The sequence below is a fragment of the Lissotriton helveticus genome, chromosome 1_1, assembly GCF_964261635.1.
Source record: "Lissotriton helveticus chromosome 1_1, aLisHel1.1, whole genome shotgun sequence".
Lineage (NCBI taxonomy): Eukaryota > Metazoa > Chordata > Amphibia > Caudata > Salamandridae > Lissotriton > Lissotriton helveticus.
Window position 1 is genome coordinate 1,298,037,356 of NC_136057.1, and position 23,807 is coordinate 1,298,061,162.

At 41.9% G+C, this 23,807-nt stretch overlaps 1 protein-coding gene across 4 annotated transcripts in view; it reads right to left on the reverse strand.

Annotated features, from left to right (window-relative positions):
- GMIP (GEM interacting protein) overlaps positions 1–23,807 on the reverse strand; it is a 320,436-nt gene that overhangs the window by 113,415 nt on the left and 183,214 nt on the right. For all 4 annotated transcript variants that reach the window (XM_078681149.1, XM_078681159.1, XM_078681167.1 and 1 more), the window contains 6 exons: positions 19,885–19,960; positions 16,203–16,272; positions 15,402–15,527; positions 14,039–14,103; positions 9,240–9,350; positions 7,466–7,546 (listed from right to left, as the gene is read on the reverse strand). In XM_078681149.1, the coding sequence (XP_078537275.1) occupies positions 7,466–7,546; positions 9,240–9,350; positions 14,039–14,103; positions 15,402–15,527; positions 16,203–16,272; positions 19,885–19,960 (529 nt within the window). The remainder of the gene's footprint in view (positions 1–7,465; positions 7,547–9,239; positions 9,351–14,038; positions 14,104–15,401; positions 15,528–16,202; positions 16,273–19,884; positions 19,961–23,807) is intronic.

The following is a 23,807-nucleotide window of genomic DNA, read 5'->3' on the forward strand; positions in this document are numbered from 1 at the left end:
TGTTACAAGCGGCGCTGCGTGAGTGTGACACTTTACATACCCACATGGGTTTTAATCAATGTTTAATTTGGCAACGCAATGAGCTACTCACTGGAGGATAATTAATGAGCACTACGGAGACCAAGAAGCTCTGCGAGGAGCTTACGCCCACATGGGCGGGACTCATGTTTTGAAATAAATAGTGCACATACTGCCTTGCGCTGTTTGACCAGTATGCCTATGAAGAAGTGCTTGAATGCACGAAACGCGTCGGCGAACTGAACAATTTCATTGCAATTTGTCATGCTTGCTGTGCTGCAAACTTCCTGAAATAAACGAAAAGAAACCTACCTTTTTGTGGCTTTTCCGAGGGGGCAACTCTCTTGTGTGTTTATGGATGGTACGGCTGGCCCAGCCATGGAAAAGCCCTGCTGCATGAAAGCGGTTTGAGGGTGTCTTCACTTGATGAACACCGTGTTTGGAAAGGAGGCTGTTTTGGAAGCTGTTACAAGCGGTGCTGCGTGAGTGTGACACTTTACATACCCACATGGGTTTTAATCAATGTTTAATTTGGCAACGCAATGAGCTACTCACTGGAGGATAATTAATGAGCACTACGGAGACCAAGAAGCTCTGCGAGGAGCTTACGCCCACATGGGCGGGACTCATGTTTTGAAATAAATAGTGCACATACTGCCTTGCGCTGTTTGACCAGTATGCCTATGAAGAAGTGCTTGAATGCACGAAACGCGTCGGCGAACTGAACAATTTCATTGCAATTTGTCATGCTTGTTGTGCTGCAAACTTCTTGAAATAAACGAAAAGAAACCTACCTTTTTGTGGCTTTTCCGAGGGGGCAACTCTCTTGTGTGTATATATATATATACACACACACACACAGAGAGAGAGGGAGGAGTGCTTTCTTCCTCTTCATTGAGGCATGCCTGGTACATGTTTTATTTTTTATTGATAACCATTTTTTTTACATTTATTTTGTTCATAAAACATGAACCACAGTACAGTCAAACTTACTCGGCCACAGACCACGCCCCCCCACCCATGCACCAACATAGACCCATCACTCATATAACCCCAAACCATGAAAGTACCACCATTTGCCCCTAGTCTTCCCAAGCTTCTGTGGACATCCCTGGGCCAATTAAATGGACCTCTCTTGTTGGGCGCTGCAGTCCACCCCATCGGCCAGGCAGTCAACAAAGGAGGGGTCCTGTAATTTCACCCAGGCAATATCCCTCTTAGCAACCACTTTGGCCACTATTGCAAAGGCGATTTCTAATCTCGGCCCCGCAGTTCCTCCAGCAACATGCATTTTTAGGTCGAGCTGGCGTTGGAGCGCGAAGCGCTCCCGCCAGCGAGACTATAGTCACCTTCCTCCCTGTCAAGGGAGTAACTGCTGTGAACGAGCCCGATACAGACCTGGGCCCGAGCCGACCCAGGTCTGTGAACGGGTTGAGCAGCTTGTGCACGTTTGTTGGACGTCAGGCGCTGCAAGCCCGCCAGACCAATTATCCCAGCATGAAACTCTACTTCCTGAGGCCCACAAGACCAATTATCCCAGCAGGAGTCTCCACTTCCTCGGCGCCGCAACAATTATCACAGCATGAGACCCACTTATCACAGCATGTCAACAGGCGCCCCAGGCTGCTGGAGCACTCAACTATAATTAATGTGCAGTTGAGTGCTCCAGCAGCGTGGGGCGGCTCTCTGCATGCTGTGATAATTATATCTTTGGGGCCTCATGCTGTGATAATTAGGGCGGCATGCTCTATTTGCAGCACTGAACATTTTCAAAGAAGGCCAAGCAGTGACATTCATTGGAGACACTCACCCTCACGCCCTCACCCCATCACCCCTCACACACCTCCTCACCCTCACACACCTCCTCACCCTCACCTTCACACCCCCTCACACACACCCTCACATACCCTTACCAGCACAGCAAAACACAACACAACACAGCACAGCAAAACACAGCACAACACAGCACAGCACAGCGAAACACAGCACAGCACAGCAAAACACAGCACAGCACAGCAAAACACAGCACAGCACAACACAGCACAGCAAAACACAGCACAGCACAACACAGCACAGCACAACACAGCACAGCACAGCAAAACAGCACAGCACAACACAGCACAGCAAAACACAACACAACACAGCAAAGCACAGCACAGCACAGGACAGCACAGCACAGCACAGCACAGCAAAACACAGCAAAGCACAGCACAGCAAAACACAACACAGCACAACACAGCACAGCACAGCAAAACACAGCACAGCAAAACACAGCACAGCAAAACACAGCACAGCAAAACACAGCACAGCACAACACAGCACAGCAAAACACAACACAGCACAGCACAGCAAAACACAGCAAAACACAACACAGCACAGCACAGCAAAACACAACACAGCACAGCACAGCAAAACACAACAGCACAGCACAACACAGCACAGCACAGCAAAACACAGCACAGCACAACACAACACAACACAGCACAGCACAGCACAACACAGCACAGGACAGCACAGGACAGCACAGCACAGCACAGCAAAACACAGCAAAACACAGCAAAACACAGCACAGCAAAGCACAGCACAGCAAAACACAGCACAGCACAACACAGCACAGCACAGCACAGCAAAACACAGCACAGCAAAACACAGCACAGCACAGCAAAACACAGCACAGCACAACACAGCACAGCACAGCAAAACACAGCACAGCACAACACAGCACAACACAGCACAGCACAGCAAAACAGCACAGCACAGCACAACACAGCACAGCAAAACACAACACAGCACAGCACAGCAAAGCACAGCACAGCACAGCAAAACACAGCAAAACACAGCAAAACACAGCAAAACACAGCAAAGCACAGCACAGCAAAACACAACACAGCACAACACAGCACAGCACAGCACAGCAAAACACAGCACAGCAAAACACAGCACATCAAAACACAGCACAGCAAAACACAGCACAGCACAACACAGCACAGCAAAACACAACACAGCACAGCACAACACAGTAAAACACAACACAGCACAGCACAGGACAGCACAGCACAGCACAGCAAAACACAGCACAGCAAAACACAGCACAGCAAAGCACAGCACAGCAAAACACAGCACAGCACAGCAAAATAGCACAGCACAACACAGCACAGCACAACACAGCACAACACAGCACAGCACAACACAGCACAGCACAACACAGCACAGCACAACACAGCACAACACAACACAGCACAGCACAGCAAAACACAGCACAGCACAGCGCAGCAAAACACAGCACAGCACAACACAGCAAAACACAGCAAAACACAGCACAGCACAGCAAAACACAGCACAGCATAGCAAAACACAGCACAGCACAGCAAAACACAGCACAGCATAGCAAAACACAGCACAGCACAGCAAAACACAGCACAGCAAAACACAGCACAGCAAAACACAGCACAGCACAACAAAACACAGCACAACACAGCACAGCACAGCAAAGCACAGCAAAGCAAAACACAGCACAGCACAACACAGCACAGCAAAACACAGCACAGCAAAACACAGCACAGCACAACAAAACACAGCACAGCAAAACACAGCACAGCAAAACACAGCACAGCACAGCAAAACACAGCACAGCAAACCACAGCACAGCAAAACACAGCACAGCAAAACACAGCACAACAAAACACAGCACAGCACAGCAAAACACAGCACAGCACAGCAAAACACAGCACAGCACAGCAAAACACAGCACAGCAAAACACAGCACAGCACAGCAAAACACAGCAAAGCACAGCACAGCACAGCAAAGCACAGCACAGCAAAGCACAGCACAGCACAGCAAAACACAGCACAGCAAAACACAGCACAGCAAAACACAGCACAGCAAAACACAGCACAGCAAAACACAGCACAGCACAGCAAAACACAGCACAGCAAAACACAGCACAGCACAGCCAAACACAGCACAGCAAAACACAGCACAGCACAGCAAAACACAGCACAGCAAAACACAGCACAGCACAACCAAGCACAGCACAGCCAAGCACAGCACAACCAAGCACAGCACAACCAAGCACAGCACAAGCACAGCACAACCAAGCACAGCATAACCAAGCACAGCATAACCAAGCACAGCATAACCAAGCACAGCATAACCAAGCACAGCATAACCAAGCACAGCATAACCAAGCACAACAAAACATAGCATAACAAAAAATAGCATAACAAAAAATAGCATAACAAAACACAACAAAACATAGCATAGCATAACAAAACATAGCATAGCATAACAAAACACAACATAGCATAGCATAACAAAACACAACATAGCATAGCATAACAAAACACAACATAGCATAGCATAACAAAACACAACATAGCATAGCATAACAAAACACAACATAGCATAGCATAACAAAACACAACATAGCATAGGATAGCAAAACTAAACAGAGCATAGCATAACAAAACAAAGCATAGGATAGCAAAACAAAATATAGCAAAACAAAACATGGCATAACAAAACATGGCATAACAAAACATGGCATAACAAAACATGGCATAACAAAACATGGCATAACAAAACATAGCATAACAAAACATAGCATAGCGAAACATATAATAGCATAGCAAAACATAGCATATCAAACACAACAAAACATAGCATAGCAAAACAAAGCATAGGATAGCATAACAAAGCATAACAAAGCATAGCATAGCATAACAAAACATAGTATAGCATAACAAAACATAGCATAACAAAACATAGCATAACAAAACATAGCATAGCATAGCATAACAAAACACAACATAGCATAGGATAGCAAAACTAAACAGAGCATAGCATAACAAAACAAAGCATAGGATAGCAAAACAAAACATAGCCTAACAAAACATGGCATAACAAAACATGGCATAACAAAACATGGCATAACAAAATATAGCATAGCAAAACATATAATAGCATAGCAAAACATAGCATATCAAACACAACAAAACATAGCATAGCAAAACAAAGCATAGCATAGCAAAGCATAACAAAGCATAGCATAACAAAACATAGCATAACAAAACATAGCATAACAAAACATAGCATAACAAAACATAGCATAGCAAAACAAAGCATAGCATAGCAAAACACAACACAACACAACATAGCATAGCATAACAAAGCATAGCATAACAAACACAACAAAGCATTGCATAGCATAACAAAACAAAGCATAGGATAGCAAAAAAACATAGCATAGCATAACAAAACAAAGCATAGAATAGCAAAACAATACATTGCATAGCATAACAAAACATAGCATAACATAACAAAACATAGCATAGCATAACAAAACAAAACATATCATAGCCTAGCAAAACATAACATACCAAACACAACAAAACATAGCATAACATAACATAGAAAAACAAAGCATAACACACACAACCACACACACACAACCACGCACACATAACCACAACCACACACACAACCACAACCACACACAACCACACACACAACTATCTATCTATCTATCGCCCTCACTCTATCTGTCTATCGATCTATCGCCCTCACTCTATCTGTCTATCTATCGCCCTCACTCTATGTATCGGCCTCAGTCTATCTATCTGATCGCCCTCACTCTATCTGTCTATCTATCGCCCTCACTCTATCTATCTATCGGCCTCACTCTATCTAATCGCCCTCACTCTATCGCCCTCACTCTATCGCCCTCACTCTATCGCCCTCACTCTATCTATCGCCCTCACTCTATCTATCGCCCTCACTCTATCTATCGCCCTCACTCTATCTATCTATCGCCCTAACTCTATCTATCTATCTATCGCCCTCACTCTATCTATCTAATCGCCCTCACTCTATCTATCTATCAATCTATCTATCTATCACTCTATCTATCTATCTATCGCCCTCACGCTATCTATCTATCGCCCTCACTCTATCTATCGCCCTCACTCTATCTATCTATCGCCCTCACTCTATCTATCTTTCTATCGATCTATCGCCCTCATTCTATCTATTTATTTAGATACTGATCGCCATCACTCTATCTATCTGTCTAGCTATCTATCGCCATCACTCTATCTATCTATCTATCTATCTATCTATCTATCTATCTCGCTCACTCAATCTCTCTATCGCCCTCTATCTATCACCCTCCCTCTATCTATCTATCGCCCTCACTCTATCTATCTATCCCACTCACTCTATCTATCGCATCACCACAGCATCACTCAGCACCACCACAGCATCACTAAGGGGCACAACAACATCACTATGCGCTACCACAGGATCATTGAATGCCACAGCATCACTAGTCGCCACCACAACATCTCTCAGCCCCACCACAGCATCAATCTGTGCAACCATTTACCAACAACTGGGTCAAATATGATCTCTCAATGTTTCAAGCTTTATTACAAATGTCACAAAAAGAGGTTAGTATTTCACTTCTGTTCTTGGATTTTTGTCACAATAAAATACACTGAACATATTCTTCACAAAAGTTATTTACAAAAGTTTAAGCTATTGCCATTATAAATTACAATAACTTTTATTTAAGTATTAATTATTACAAAAATTAAAAGCCATTGTTATTTGTAATATCAATACATCTAAGTCACGTGAATACAACACATATTGCATTACAAATGCTATAGGTGTCACAAGTTATAACTATTGGCATTGTAAATGACAAAGCTATTATTTTTGCTATTTTCAAAACCAACACATATATAAAAAATGTGTCATTTACAATACCAATAGCTCAAACTTTCCTAATGCGAGACCTTATGCATTGCAAATGCTTGTTTTATGATAGGTGAAGAGATTGTTTATCTCCTGCCACCCTTTTGGCAGCAGTAAATCTACACATATTAATGAAAGTGTCCAATACAGGATGCCTGGATTAAGCTATCAGTGCCTAAATAGCTGTTGCAAGTCTACTCACTCTGGCCTGTCTCAGTCTCTATGTGCTCACTCTTTGGCATGATAGGGCCTTCTAAGTAGTGCTTGCTACTCTTTGATATAGCACTTATTCGTTAGAAAGAGCAATGGTGGAGATGTGGTTTACTGGTGGACTTTGTAACCATAATTCTGGCCACTACTTCAATACTGACCGACTGCAAACAGCTTTCTTTTCCTAAGCCTCGGTTCCCAAATTTGTTGAACAATAGAAGGTCCTTTGTAACAGATGAACGCCATTATTAGGAGCCAGATAATAACTGGACATTTATATTTAACTGAACCGGTTGCTTCCAATCCAGGGGGCAGATATACAAGCCCCTCACACCACTTTTGCGTCATTTTTAACTTGGGAAAAAGGACACAAAAGTGGCACAAGGGGCTTGTAAATCTGCCCCCAGGCTTTCTGCCAGACTACAGTCTCTCAGAAAAGATCAGTTCATGGCAATGGTTTCATGTGACCTGCGTCCTTACCATTTTCTTCTGTTCTCTCTGCCACTGCTCCCTGAACTCTTTCCGCCACTTTTCAGTCTCATTTTTCTTAGCTGCTAGAGGCTGGAATGAAAAGCAACAGAGGGAAGGAATACTGTCACCAACAGACATTACAAATTTGGTACAAATTTTAATAGACTGAAAAGAGGCAAGAATTAATAAAACAGCACTGTGTCACACATCCATTGGCTGTTACAACTTTGATGGAATTTGGGACTTTAAAAAACACCTGGCCTATAGGTACCCCATTTAGACCACAATCCCGAATGCATTAAACTAGAGTCTTTGTTGATGACATAGTCAACTGTTTTCCTGCAGAAGGATAATTTCCTTCAGAACAAAACATGGTGTCAACAGCACTCAAAACGAGGGATCTTTTTACAGCTAGGAAATATAATGCATATACACCCCATAGAAAATACATCTGGATCAGCTGGGGAATTGTGAAGACACATCAGTGATATGACTCAAATGCGTAACAACACATTGCAAGGCGATATTACTAAATCAAATGTTAAGGCTATAGAGCAGAGGCATTTGAGTTAGTATCCACAATCTTTAATTTTCTATTTGGGAAGTTTACAAAGCAATTAAGAATGTCTTTCAGTTCTTGTAGATTAATTTCAATAAGAGACTAATAACTAAGAATGGAGAATTATTTAAGAAACTAATGACTAAGAATGGAGAAATATTCTTGTGGACATCCTTGTTTGCCTGTTAACTTTCAAAAAGAATTTAAAGATTTCAGATACTAACTCAAGTATCTCCATTCAATTTCTTGCAGTACAAATATACACGTGTACACGTGAGTATGTTGTTATTGCTTACATTAACTAGCCAAGAACAAGCACTGTTATTTACTGCCACCCATTAGGCATTGTCAGTAACAAGCATTGTTAATGTTTGCTATTAACAAATCATAGAGAAAAGCAAACATTGTTATTGCCTGCCACCAACTACGCATCAAAAGCGACAAGCAGTGTTATTGTACGCCACCAACCATGCATGGACAATAACAATCATGTCTACTATCGACCAGCTATGGATAGAAACACAAATTGTTAATGTCTGCTATAGAACAGCGGTGGAGAGAACCAAGTCAGCCTGCTGGGAACGAAGAGTGGACTGTGACATACATTGTTACTAGCTCTAACATACAACGCATCGACAAAGTAGTATTTGTATTGTCCTTCCAACGCTCTACAATCCATGGACAGTAACAAGCATTGCAATCGTATTCCACCAACCACTTATGGAGTGTAAGAAACATTGTTATTGTCTGTTGTGAACAACCCTAAGAGATTAGGATGCATGGCACATTATAGTCTTAGATCCCGACATAGCGGACCGTACCGGCCATTAAAGATCCTCTCCAGCGTTAAAGGCCCAAGCGGTAGACCCACTACTGAGGGCTCTAAGGCTATTAGAACATTCCGCCCCTAGAGGCAGAGTGTTCTAATTTGTACAACACAGGCCTCAGGGAGCCCAAGGGTGTTGAAATACACTTCAGCAACAGCTGTGAACAAACATTGGAATGTTGATGCTCCAGGCTTCTACCCGCCATTAGAATCCCGGAGCACTCCATTGTCTTCAAAGGAACACTCAACATTCCAATGTTCTAATGGAGAATAAAGATCATTGTTGATGCTGTCTATGAGATACTCATGGGCATGTGCCTTCTAATCACTTCTCATCTTTGGCAGCCCATTGACTGTGTAAGGGTCTCTCTTCTTCATCAGCCTGCAACTTGACGTACCTGGATATATCTCTTCATCTGTAGAAGTCCTCCAGTCTCAATGGCGGAGTTGCCAACTTTCACATCGTGCTCCATGAACAATGTGTAGATGTACTGCAGGGGCATGCTGTCCTAAGAAACACATACCATAAAGAAAAGTCAGTGGAACAGTTTCTGGGAGGTACAGAATGCTGAGGAAGTGTCTGCTGTCAATACATGTGTGACTCGTAGGCAATATCCCTTGTTTGCTCCTCACTGTTTGCTCCATAGTCAAATAGAATGATTGCTGTGTTAAACATTGTAGGTTTCTCTACTTTGTGTTGATGGTAAATGCAACATGGCCGATGGGAATTCTTCTGATGTGAAATTAACTACAGTGTGAATTTAAGTGAGCAATCATGTGTAAGGACAACCAACTAATGCACTGCAGCCTGAATTAGCCGAAGAATGCAGTGATGCAATAGGTGCAATCAGAACAAACATGTGAAAAAAATTGTTGACAGGATACAATACTTGTTTCAATTCTTGAAAAATGTCAGACATCCTCAGAATCAGTATTAGCTTTTCTATTTAGACTTACTGCCATTCTAGGGCCTATATGTAAGTCAATAATTTGTTATTTTTAAAAGGTATGGTGCATTTTGAGGATTTTGTTCTGAGAAAATAAAAAAATAAGTTTGCAGGCATTGTTGAAATTGCAAATGTGAGCACCTAAATGAGGCGTGGCTCATTTGTATAGCTGTTACATTTGGTATCAAGCTAATAAGAGTGATTTGCTTCCCCAATTTTGATTCGCAATCAAAATTGGGGAAGCAAATCACTCTATTAGCTTGATACCAAATGTTTTGTGATAAAAAAAGGGATTTTAGCCATATGCAGGATATAAAAATGTTCCCTGATTCTTTTGAAAATGAGTTAAAGGAGCAGAAAAATGGCCCAATGAACTAGGACACAGTGTGAATTCAACAATATTGAAACAGCTATACAAATGAGCCACGCCTCATTTAGGTGCTCACATTTGCAATTTCAACAATTCAAAGTGATCAGTAGGCTTTACTAGACTCCAGATAGGCTCATTAAGGCGAAAATGCTTGAACATTGCAGATATCCTCGATGTGATTGTGAATCAGCTAATTATCAACATATGTGGAACCAGTTTGTAATATACCAGGGAAATTTAGGGCATTTGTATATAGAACTAGACTATCTCTCTACTCTAGATGTATATAGATCTAGACTATGTATTGCACTGAATGGGAAGGAAACATATTCACCAAGGGTTGGCAGTGGTAGTAATGGTTATGCTACTATTATCAATTGGAAGCCATGATCAATAATCAGAAGGGGAAAAAGGTTTAGAATACGCTTGAAGAGATTTGGGCACTTCTTGCACATTGGGAGGAAATTGTAAGATAAATATGTCTTTAATGATTAAATGAATTTAAATGATCGAATTTAATGAGCAGTACGAGTATTGCATGTATACCTTCAATACCTTGAATACTTACGGTATCATTTATGAGACTGATTTACCTATAAGGGTTGGAAATGTATTCCTGACGAGACAGCAGTAAACGTTTTTTAGGAAGGGGAAATAGAGGGTGTATAGAAGAGAATTTACAAGTGCTCTGCAAATTTTCACAGGAGCAAATATAAGCGTGTCTATTAGCTCATTTAAAAATGGAATTCACAAAGTTTCAAAGAGTGTGATTCCTGGGCCTGCTTCTGTAAACTCTTGTAACTTCCTGAAAGGCGTAAGGACAGGTACTTACAGGTGCATCTTTGTGACTTTCTTTAAGACTCTGGCCCCTAATAATGTTGCCTTAATGCTCCATTATTAATCTTTCTTTAAAGAAGATCTTAGCATGCATCAAACATCAAATGATGCATAATGGCTTACAGAATATGTTTTACGTTACAGATTTCCATTAACATTTTATTTAATTAGTAAAGGTTTTGAATTATCAAATCTTAAATGCAAGTTTGAAAACCTTGTACATATGGAAACAGGCCTTGCCTAAGTGGCAGACTCCAGATCAATGCCTTTGGTCGCTGTAAACTGCCAACCAAAGGGAGTGTGCTGCAAGTGATGTGCCTAATGTCCAGTTGACAAAATAAATATGAACATTTCTTGCCCTGGATCCCACACAATAAATGCTGGTCGCAGGGGAATAGGAGTATAATTTTTTTTTATCATGTATGGTTTCTTAAAAACATTACATATACTGGCAGTTGGTATAGAAATGGAAACAAATTACACAGATTCAAATAATGGCAATTCATTCAGCTATTAAAGTTGCTGCTAGAAAACTAAAAGACATATGTAAAAATTGTTAAAAGCATAAGAATCGACTCTAAGCATGTATAAGAAGCATTCTTGGCAGATTTAATCAAAAAATGGTTAGACAATCCTGTGCTCAGAGTTTTGCGCCCAGCGACCGAGGCGTCAGCTTCTCATCTTAGCCACAAACAATATAGATCCCAGGTTCTGGCTCTCACGGGAACCTGTTTTGGCCTTCTCAGGATGCTCCGGAAGTTCTTCCCTTTGCTCTCTGAAGAGCATAGGAGGACCACGGTTCAGGCCTTAATCGGCTCAAGATTAGATTACTCCAACATACTATATCTTGGCCTGCCGGAGTATCTCCTGCAACGCTTACAGGTGGTCCAGAACACGGCAGCGCGGGCCATCTTTGGCCTCCACAGGCGGGCCAGAGTCTCTAGCCTATTGCAGTCGCTCCATTGGCTGCCTATCCGGAAGCGGATAGTGTTTAAGGCCCTGACACTGGCCCACAAGGCTTTGTACGCCTCGGGAGCTCAATATCTCCAAAGGAGGCTCGCCTTTTACCATCCGGCCCGATCTTTGAGATCTGAGTCTCTGTTCCTGGCTGTGGTTCCCCGAGTAAAAAAGGCCTGCATTGGAGGCCGCTCCTTCAGGCTGCGAGCTCCGCAGCTCTGGAACTCTCTTCCCTTGACACTACGCAGTACCTCCAATTTACTGGCTTTTAGGAAGGGCCTTAAAACATGGCTTTTTGCCTGTTAGTGCGTTTTTTTCCTCTATATTGCTGGATCTCCCTTATTCCTCTGTAGTGGTCCTGTTTTGTTGTGTGTCGATTGTCTTTTCTGGTCACTAATAAAAGCGCCGGGACACTCCTTCGGAGTAGCCGTGCGCTACAGAAGACCAACTTAACATTAACATTAACATTAACAATCTTGCCCATGTGGGTCGACCTCAGTACTGTCTGGACTTCCTTTTTATCAGCTACTTTTTTAATGTCGGCTGTTAAGTAAAAAAACTGATTCAGATCTTCTGTCCCATTACTGTCCCACTGTCAGGTGTCATCAAGTTTAGTCCAAATATTTCCAGCTGTCTCCGATCCTTCTCAAAAACCCAGTTATCGTGAAAGGGCCCAATTATGCTCGGTTCTTTATGGTAACCAATATGATGACTTGGGTGTCAGCTGGTAGTTTTAACTTATATTGGATTCTACTTCAGGATTTATTCTTGGCTACTTTCTTCTCCCTGGTGCCAGAGGTGTTTGATGCCTAGATGAGCACCTCAATGTTGATCTTCAGTCAAGAGCTAGTAGATTACCAATGAGTTTTTTTCCCTTTGGGTCTTAAGTCCTAAATTGGTTGGACCCACTTGACAACGTTCACAAATACTATTCTGTGGAAGGTGGCACCGCGTCAACTGGGAGGAATCCCCCTTTCCTGTAGCAATCATGAAAGGAATGCCACAAACCTTCTTTGTGTGCGGTCCTTCAGCATTTCTCACCATTAAATAGTAGTAACTTACAAATCAACAGTGCTTCTTGTGCATCTGTTGTCCTGATTCTTTCTTTTCCGCCTTCTGCTTCCACTGGTTTCACATTGTAATCAGTAGCAGTATTTAACGTACAAATAAGTCACCCAACCAAAAATCCCGTTTTCAGTTGCTTATGTTATGTTATGTTAATGTTATGTTAAAATTATTTATACCGCGCTCGGTCACCAGACGGTTTCATGGCGCTCATAACAAATATGGAGGGCGAGGGCAGGAGTTACTCGAATGCGGACTGGAAAAGGAAGGTCTTCAGCGTCCTACGGAAGCAATCATAGGTAGGACAGTTGCTTCCTTATATAAATGTAATGGAATCTATTCATTTGAGAGAACAAGATATATATATTTATATTTAAAAGCAGCCTTTTGTTGATTTTATTCTGAACCTACTTCTAACTCTTTACAAACTGGAACTGTTATGAGAAAGTGGCATTTTGTGTGTGGTGGAATAAAACTGTTGTCTGTGGAGATTTGGGTCACACTCTGGAATGGTGTACGATATTGCACCAGGCTGAATTCTGTAGACATATGTGCCCGCTTCCTGGTTGAAGTGAGCAAGTGTACAGGTGTTGTTTATCCTGCAGTACACTTTATCTTACATAATTTGCTGCCTTTACGGAGCCTTCTATATCACTCATGCTCCATAATCATCCCCATATCTTAGGAGAAGGATGCAAGATTGTCATCAATAGCCAATGGTTCATGGTCAGTAGTACCAGGGCCTGATTGGAAACCAAATGTATACCTTGCACAAATGTAGAAAACACCCCCACATTGAAGGAGGCTGCAAGTATAATCGGGTTGGGGGCATAATCATGCCATGGCAGCCCATCATGCTTTGAAAACAGCTCCCTAACCTGCAGCCGTGAGTGGTAGAACCAAAGAATTTATGTCTCTCAACCTTCATCATTCATTTTCAATCCTGATAGCTGGTGTCCAACATACTTCTCACATGTAGAGCAAACTATTATTCTCATAATAATCATCACACAGAGCTTACCTGCTGGTTGATTGCCCATTTGCCAGCTTCAGCAGTCTTTGTGATGTTTTTGGCAAATTCGATTTCTGAAAAGTAAAAAAGAATGTGTCAGGAAATGTTGAATCATGGGATGCAGTTTGTTGATCGCTCTGGGCACATGTATATGGTTGACATGTGAGCTACGCTGATGACTTTCCAAATCTTCTGAGACTACTCCATTGTTTCTTGTTTTGGCCAACTTTAAACCAGAATTAGGACACAAGGGGGCATATTATCAAGGAGGGCGATAAGAGATTATCGCCGCTTTAGCGGCCGCTTTCGGCCGCTAAGCGGCGATAATTCTATCGCCCTATTAGCAAGCTGTCGCTAACAGCAGTTGGCGACAGCTTATAGGCGATAGCGAGCGGTTTGGGGCCCGCTTTGCATGTCAGCGATATTTATCGCTAATGACATGCAAAGTGGGCGTACGCAACCTGTTAGCGACTAAAAACAGTCTCTAACCTCGCTATCGCCTATTATCAACGCAGGCGTAGCAATGGAAATATTCGCGCTAAGCGCGAATATCTCCAAAAGCTAACGCCTGCCAGACCAGTTCTTAGCCATCATATCCAATGGGAGGTGGATATTATGGCTAAGACCCTATTGGCGTTAATGCGTGAATATCGCTGTATTCTCAGCGATATTCACGCATTTCGCCGCTATCGCTGGATATTTTATCGCTTTAGAGATAAACGTTGCTAATAGCACGTAATCTCTGCGATAATATCCGGCGATGCTTGGCGATAAAAAAAAACCTCGCTAAGCCCATTTAGCAATAAATATCGCTAGTTGTTGGTAATATGCCCCTGGGTTTTCTGTTCCCACAGCGTCCACCTGACCTCTTACACTTTGATTGAGCCAGCCACCCTGTTGCCCATACAGTTTTTATTGATAGAGTTCAAAATTATGATTTAATTGTTATGTTTTCATTTATTTTAATCGAGGGGTTTAATACAGTGCCTGGTTCCTTTACTGCAGCTCCAGAGTATTTCAGAGCAGGAGGAGAACAATGAGGAGAACAGGAGTCAGTGAACAGTGGGGTGACTGCAGCTGACTAATGACTTCAGTTTATAGTGAGGTGCAGACTGATGTGAAGTGTCACATTTTTGTAGAACGTTCTCTCAAATTCTTAGGGTGGGTTGCAAGATAATCCAGGTATTACGTAGAGCAGTCTTCTACCAAACATATTTTAACGTGACTGTATAATTCAAAAGAAAGCTGTTTAAAGGGCAACTTTAGCCTTTACACTGTCTAAGCTACTTAGAAGTGAATCTCTTACCTGTGCTGGTCCTTTGGTGCCGTGGAACTAACTTAAGGTGCCCTGGAGTTGGGCAGTGAAACCTACCAATGGTTATCCGTTTGTCCATCCAGGTGAGCAGCTCCTTGGTGTACTTGCACCAACGCTTGGCATAATCCAGAGCAGCGTCAACACCACCCTCGCATGTCACCAGCAACTCATCTGCCTCCTCCACTATAAAGCAAAAACAGAGCAAATGAAATAAAGGCTAATGCCTGGAGTCAATTTTGTAAAAAACATGACCCATAACAAAGGAGGTTCCTGATCACCTTCAGGAAGTTTGCTGCTGCAGTGCTACCTGCCTTGCTCACGCTTCCAACCGGGAGTCACTCATTACTGGTGTATACCTGGAATGGCAATTATATGAGGCCGATAACGCAGTACTCCTTATGAAAAAAGATCTCATGGCTGTACCTATCTGCTTGGATCCCAGATTCTGCTGTTTTTTACTGGCAAATAAATGTTTTATATTCGATTGCCTATCTGATCTCTCTAAAGGACCTTTGGAAGTGCCTTCTCTGCTTAAGAATGGGTTAGAGAAATTATGTAGTGCCATGCTGTTTCTGTCATCGGGGAAGTTATCGACACATTGCTATTCACCTGCTCGCTCCTCTGTGGCTTTAAAAGCTACTAGGCTGTGGCCAGCTGTCTGCAGGAGATAGTATAGCGACAACATGGTCCACTTCTTTCTCTCTTAAACATGTGGCTCGCAACGGGGCACTGATGCAGACCTCGCAAAAGGGGAGCCAGCGTAGACCCCAAACCAACTGCAATAAAGCTTTTGAAAGGACAATGACTACACCCCAAATCAGCCTCTTTGTACTTCTATCCCCAAAAAATGTATCTCACCTGAAATGTTCATCTGTGGTTTTGTTTCAAGACCCTGGCTCTGGCTTTCTCCGGATAAGCTGTCATCTGACTGAAAAAGCACACGACAGGACTTAGGACCTGAACTTCTGAGTTGACTTAAACGTCTGTGATTATTATGTACAGGACACTTCAGTATAAATTGAGCATTATGTGAACAAGAAAAATAAGTACAAACAATATGATGCACGCTGGCTGTGGTTTGCTTTCCCATCCAAGGATAATGAAGGGGTGCTCCCTCAGACCAACGACATAGAAGAGTTAGGCAGGTCCGCCTCCAGTCTTCTAATATACAGATACAGAGCACTTTGGTTGTTCTCTTGCTGTTTGGCGTGGTTAAACTGCCATTCTTCATGCGTACCTGTCCATTGAATCATTTCTGCATCTACAACCAATATCACCGCCTTGCAACCCCAACGCACGGGATCCAGAAGGAAAGAAAGGGGTGAGTACAGAGGAATGACAGGACCTTGTTTGATGGGTAGATAGCTGTGAATGGTAGATTTGTAGATTCATGGACACATGCCTGATTGTACGAGGGTTCAGGCACTGACAGGAACAGTTGATAAGATTAACGGGTTCGATGGAGATTCATGGCGCAACAGGCAGTAGCTCGATACAGAGAGGATGTTGGGTGCTGAGGGAGGGGCGGAATATGAGATGGGGCAGATATATAGATGGGTGGAAAGATGGAGGCACTTCTAGATATACAGCAAATAAAAGAAAGATGGACATATGGATGGGAAGGCAGATGGGAACAAATTCACTGAGACAAGTATCTTGAGTAAAGTGGGCGGGGTAAAAGGCAGGGCTAGTACACAGAATGAGATCGATGGAGAGAAATGAACAAGATAGTGAATGAATATGTTGACTAATGTGGAAATTAGGCCATTATTGGCTTAAGATGGAGGGCTGAAGGAAATGATTAGAAAGAGGGCTGGACTTCCACTTCTATGGTCTGTTAAATTGGTAGATGATTGACTATACCAAGAAACTAATAGGAAGTGATCTGAATACCTTCAAGGGATTGGAGCACTGAGTAATACTGACAAGGAGAGATTGGCCGTCTGGATGAGAAGGGTTTGGAATGTGCTTCCTAGGACGAGGGTTTAGAGAGATTTAGGGATAGGCTGATGGATAAATGAAGTTGGCAGATGGAAAGAGTGAACAGTCTGTATCAATGATGGTGGAGATCTACCTAAGGAATATGGGACAGGTACTGCTGGGTGGGATTGAAGCTTTGGTGGAAAGAGCAAAGACTGGATGGAGAGAGTTGCTAAGGGAACAAGGCCGGTGAATCTCTAGTGTGGAGGATAGAGCGAGATGGTGGCGCACTGAGGACGAAGGATAGATGCGTATGAGAGATGAAGAGGCATAGAATTGAGAAAAATCAGACACCATTAAAAATACATCGAGAGATAAGGGTAGCAAGAGGGAAGAGCTGAAGAAAGTGAGAACAGGGTCAGAGACAAGAGAGAGGAGATAAGAGACAGAAATAGGCTGAGAAAAAAGGAAGGGGAAATATAGAGAAAAAAGAGACATAGAAGAAAGTGAATCCCCATATAAAGAAAAAAAAAGGAGCAACTCAGTATTGCGTGGAATATTAAAGCTGTCATGGTTGTCATTGATAAATCCGAAGGGAAGGATATCCTAGAATAGGTGTGCCTTCAGTTTCTGCAAGATATGTTACTAACATGAATACGTTGTCTCTTTGGGGACTCTATAACCTTATAGTGTACTCCAACTATAACAATTAAAGCTCCCCAATACCACATGGTTAGGCCTCAGTCATAGGAAAAATAAACTTCCAGATTCACAAAATAAATTACATTTAATTGTTCACTATGTCTACTTGGAAACTTGGTAGTTTTAAAATAAGCCACCAACCACTGCAATTGTTTATTGTATTCAAGAAATCCTCCAGAGGAACGTTTTAAGAATGCTAAATACATGAAAAGGGAACCATTTCCCAATGTATTTTTGTTGGAAATCAGGACCTGTTTCCAGAGTTCCCCACTTTTTGCCCCATTTGACACCCCTAGATGCTGGTTTTCTGTCTCTGAGAGTGCCTTGGCTCTGCTGGGCAGGCCCAGGGCCAGTGCTATGTTGAACACACAGCGAAAATACTTACATGAGGATACACTATATATTAAAGTACACTTATAATTGGCATGACCTACCCTACAAGTCCCTAGTACATAATAGGGCTGGGGGGTTAAAACTACCTTTAAGTCTCTAGTATATAATAGGGCATGGCAGTTTATAGGTCAGCAGCACTTTCTCCTCCTGCATGTGTGCACTGCGGAAAGCCTACAGTCAATTTAAATGTGTATACAATAAGGGTTTGCCCTAGTAATCCCACTAGAACCTGGGCACAAAAAATTGAAAACAGAAAAATTGGGGACCTTTGGGAACAAATAGCAATATAACTTTGCCAGTAAACGTATTCAATGATCACTGGTCCGGTTTATGCAATTATACAAAGTCATTTAATTAAGCTTCATAAGCGAAAATTTGAACTCCCAACTCGAGAAAAATGGGAGTGTTTCTACATATAACAATGACATAGTGAAATCACTTAACAACATGTACCATTTTGTAAAAAAAACTTACTGTCAATAATTTTCACAAACAACAAAAACATACATCTATCAACACAAATCAATATTTTCTCTCTTCCAGAAATTTTGCACAAATATAGCTGCAATTTCAAATTATCCTATGCACTCCATATTAGAGGTAGTCCATAAGGGAACACACATGAGGGAACATCCAGCCCTCAAAAATTCTACTGTGTATCCTGCGTCGTATGTGATAATTTTATAATTCGTAAAGTAGGGCTCCTCCACTCATAAAGGTCTGTGCATTTTGGCCCTTCAAGTTAGGCCTGTTCAGGATATAGGAAGAAGAGAAACATGCAATCGTAGACAAACGTTCAACAAGAAATCCACGTTGGTTCACACTACATGCGACTGGGTGATATCCGGAAGGTTCTAGCGGTACCTTGCTGCCAAAGTAAGCCGCCCGGTTAAATTGTGAACGGGAGATAATATTTCTCCCATCTAGCGTACTATCTAGGACGAGGTCCTGTCCTCACTCCGGGACACGTTTCAATCGAAGTCCAAGGGTGTGTAAAGTCTACTACTGAGTCAGTGGTTTCCTGACGACAGGCTTTGAGTAGTAGACTCTACAACCAAGCAGCTGCCTGGCTCAGTCGTTGAATATTCGGATGACCTACCACAACTTTTTCCCATTCTGCTGAACACCACTAGATAACTTTACCATTGTTCTCCTTGCACACCAAAGGCCACAAGTGAGACCCTAAAATGAATTATTACACTACCACCTGGAATGAACCAGCAGCCCTCAAATGTATGAAGACCTTCAGATCATATCTGTGCTTGTTATCGTGATTTGCGGGGTCTGCTAGTCACTACTTCACTGGAAAGAGCTAGACAACTATATTGTTGACACCTTAAGGCTGCTGCCCCAGGCTCACTACAAGATGCATGTTAGACCTCATAATGTGGGAATGGCTATGACTGCGGAGACTTTTCACACCCTGCTCAGCTTGTCCACATGCAAAGTGAAAAAAACAAAGACTCCAGCACTCTGCCCTTTTATTTTAAAGAACGCATTGAGATCAGTCACTGACATCACCTACCGGGAGTTCCTCCATCTGGGCGGCTGGTTCCCTTGGTGCATAGCTCGTTATATCTGCCACAAACATGTCAAGAGTCCTGCAACAAAATTGAAACAATCAAAGCTGTGTCAGAATAACCCAAAAAAAGCTGGCTACTCCAGGATTCCTAGTCTTAGCATTGCTTCATAGATGGCCTAACACACCGGACAGAGGGGATTGTTACTGATTGTCAGGCCAAAAGTCAAATAAACGAAGAGGGTGTGCTCCTCCTACAGTAGTTGAGACACCTTTACATGTTCGATTGAGACAGTCTCAGACAACGAAATGTACTGAGAACACGCTGGCTCAATTTGAGGGACCGGTTGTGTGGCCAGTGATTGGCTTCTGTATGTAACTGCAAAATAGTGGACCGCCTCTAAAGGTTAATCTTTCAGCCAGGGAGAAGAGGGGAAAAAACAGTAAACACTAAATATGCTCCCTCATAGCCTATCTATTATTTACATAAGAGCCTTAATCTCTCTTGGGCTATCTCATACATATAATGACAACAGTGACACTTAGCATTTCAATTTTCATTACTTTTATTATTTCATTACTTTTATACTTTATAGCAGTTCATTGTTATTTTCCTTTATTCATTCTATATAGATTTTTTGTAAGTAGAAAAAGACTGATTATGAAGATTTCTACAAAAAACAAAATCATTTCAATAGTTACATAAAATGTACATGATACAAATACAAATCCACATAGAGAAAAACACCCTCTGGGCTAACTCAAATAAATACATTCATCTCACAACCATTCAAACACATACACACTCTCACAAACTTCATACAAACAGCATCTGAACAAGGTGGAGGTTATGTATGACAAAAAAACCTCCACGACCAGATTGATTCTTCTGTTCAAAGCACAAGGCTGGGCATAGGGTTGACGCGCGTTTCGGCGGTATATGAAGAGTAGTTAGACCACCTTTATCAGGACCTTTCCAGATACACACATCAATGTCACAGCTACCAGGGGACAGGAACAGAGGATTTGTAGAATCAGGGCAAATAGCTGCTATTCATACATTCACTTTCTATGGGGAAGCACCTTCCCCTATTCACTGAGAGTGCCACTGCTCTCTCCCAGGCGGGTTCCTTTGCACGTGAGCAATTCAATTTGTTTTGTTTCTACCGATCAATGCAGAAAAGGCCCAAAAAAATGTTTTTTTCCCCAAGGAGTGTGATTAGAGAATATATAGGGAGACCATATTCTCGTCAAACTTCATAAGTTTCCTTTCCACAATTGAATTTTCAAGTTTCATTCGCTAGAGTTTTCGAAATTGCTGCACAACAAGTGCGCTTTGCTGCTTTCAAAGATTCAGTTGTCTTCTACGGGACGCCTCACATTTCTTCAGTCAAGGTACGCTACCTTCCATTTGTAAACCTATACATTATTTATTTATAAAAGCAGCAAGGCATACACTTACACGTGGACACCTGGAGTACATCCTTGATTCCACTGCACACTCAGCAATGTGATCCTGTTTTTTATGATAAACAGTTGCTGCGTCTCCAGGAACACTTTACTTTGGACCAGATGTATGTACAAACTAGTCACAAAACATAGTCGCAAATTGCATACCTGAAGGAATTGGGCTGGTTTAAAAAAAAAAGTTTTCACTTTTTGAATACTCCAGTGGGAGCAGTCAGACCACTGTCGCCGGGATCACTGTCAACTCCACCTGAAGCTACCATCCGATTCCCAGTGGGGAATTGGTCAAGAGAGTACCAATTCCCCCTTTTCGAATCAGTTATCACCCTAACTTACGAGTCAATATCAGATCTATGGTTTGTGACCGGAATGAATGTAGACAAAATCATTTGTAAAGAATAGGCAGTGGTACTATGGACCACTGCTGACCAGCCGCGGTCGGTAGGGGAGTACCTGCCGGGGCGGTTACGTGGGGAGGGGGAGGGGCAGGGTGGGGGTTAGTAATGTATGGATAATGGAGGTTTGCAGGTAAGTAAACATTTAAATAAATGAAACAAATTTTATTGCGCGCACTGCATTGCATTTGGGGATGCAGTTCGCGCAACGAAATTAGTTTCATTTATTTAAATGTTTACTTACCTGCAAACCTCCATTATCCATACATTACTAACCCCCACCCTGCACCTCCCCCTCCCCACGTCACCGCCCCGGCAGGTACTCCCCTACCGACCGCGGCTGCTGCTGAGTCTTAGAAAAAATGAAAAAGTTACACTTTTAACTTTTTTCAAACGCATCCTATTTTTCTTTAAGAAAAACGGGTTGCATTACAAAAATAAATTGCTTTATTTGAAAGCATTTACAGACATGGTGGTTTGCTGACCTTAGCAGGCCACCATCCCTGGGATGGCTGTCATTCCTAATGGGTTGCTAATTGTGACCTACCTTATTAATATTCATGAGGTAAATTCGAACTCCCAAGCACACATATATTCATAAGATTGATTTCACTTTTCCAAATTTCACAAATGTCATATACAAAGAAAATGTGAGTCAACAGTTCCAATTTTCAAATCAAGTTCTTGTCTTGTTTTATTCGGATTCCTTCCCAACAGCAAACAACAGCCAACGCGTTTCGTCGCTACAGATAGTAGTTCCGTGACTTTCTCAAGGCTGCATAAAATAGACATACAAAATTGTATAGTATTTCTTCTAATCAGTAACTGTCAGTTAACCCCAAGCACAATAGTGAAATACTGCATTAACAATACAGTACACCCGTTGTGATAAAGCCATTAAGTGGCAATAGGTGTTCATATTATAACACTCATTTTATTGATTTGATTGTATCTGCCACAACACAAGCAAGTAAAGACTTGTATATAGTCTATAAACAGAGGTTGGAGAGAACGGAACCATAAAGTTCCAAATGGTCCATAATATCTCAACCTTATTACCCAGAAAAGCGCAGTTAAAGGCCAGTTTCAGAGTTCAGTGATAAAACTGTGTTGGTATGCATGCACCAGTATTCATGAGGTCCCAATTAATAATGTGAAATTTCATGCAAGACAGGGTGGAGGAGTAGTAATGGAATTAGACTGGGGAAAGGCGAGAACAAGAAGAGTTTAGTTAAAGAAATCGCTAGTTGTCAATCAAAGAGAAGGATATTGTAACGATACCTAAAAGTTTCTGTGCAGTGCTCTGTAGGGAGTAAAAATTAAATTGTAGACAAATCTCTAGAGATGAAATTCAATAGAGTGAAGACCAGAGATTAAAAAGTCACCTACTTTATGCGTGGTGATATTTCTAACCCACACGTGGGTTCCAAATGACGAAAACACTATATGTGCGTTGATTTCCTTCTATTCTTTATCGAGTCTTTATTATTCATTTCTGAAGTTAAGAAGTTAAATAGTTAATATCCTTTTCTAAAGTTTAAGAAATTACATAATTAATATCCACGTTTAACTCGAATTATTCCTAGTGCACATTTCCATATAGGCGCGGTTTCAATAGTTATATTATATTATATTATAACGTCACATAGTTAATATCCACGTTTTAACTCGAATTATACCTAGTGCACATTTCCATATAAGCGCGGTTTCAGTATTATATTATATTATATTATAACGTCAATTACTTTACTTGTTGTTAATGCTGAGTACATTAGTACTAAGTTAGGAAACGGCTTACTGAGGCAGTCGGACGTAAAATCACTCTCCGACATTTTATATGGTAATTGTATCCCCCGATATTTTTATGCGTCCCCTTCTCAAATACATATCTACTTCATTAAGCCATTTATTCAGCTGACTTAGTATTGGGTGGTCCCTTACCTATTGCCCCAGCTAGAGTAGCGCTGCTCCAAGGTTTCCCATCGCCATGTGTATCTCGCGTCTGCGGCCCAGGTGTAGTCCGCCTCTAATTTAAACAGACATTCCTCTATCCACGTCCCTGATTGG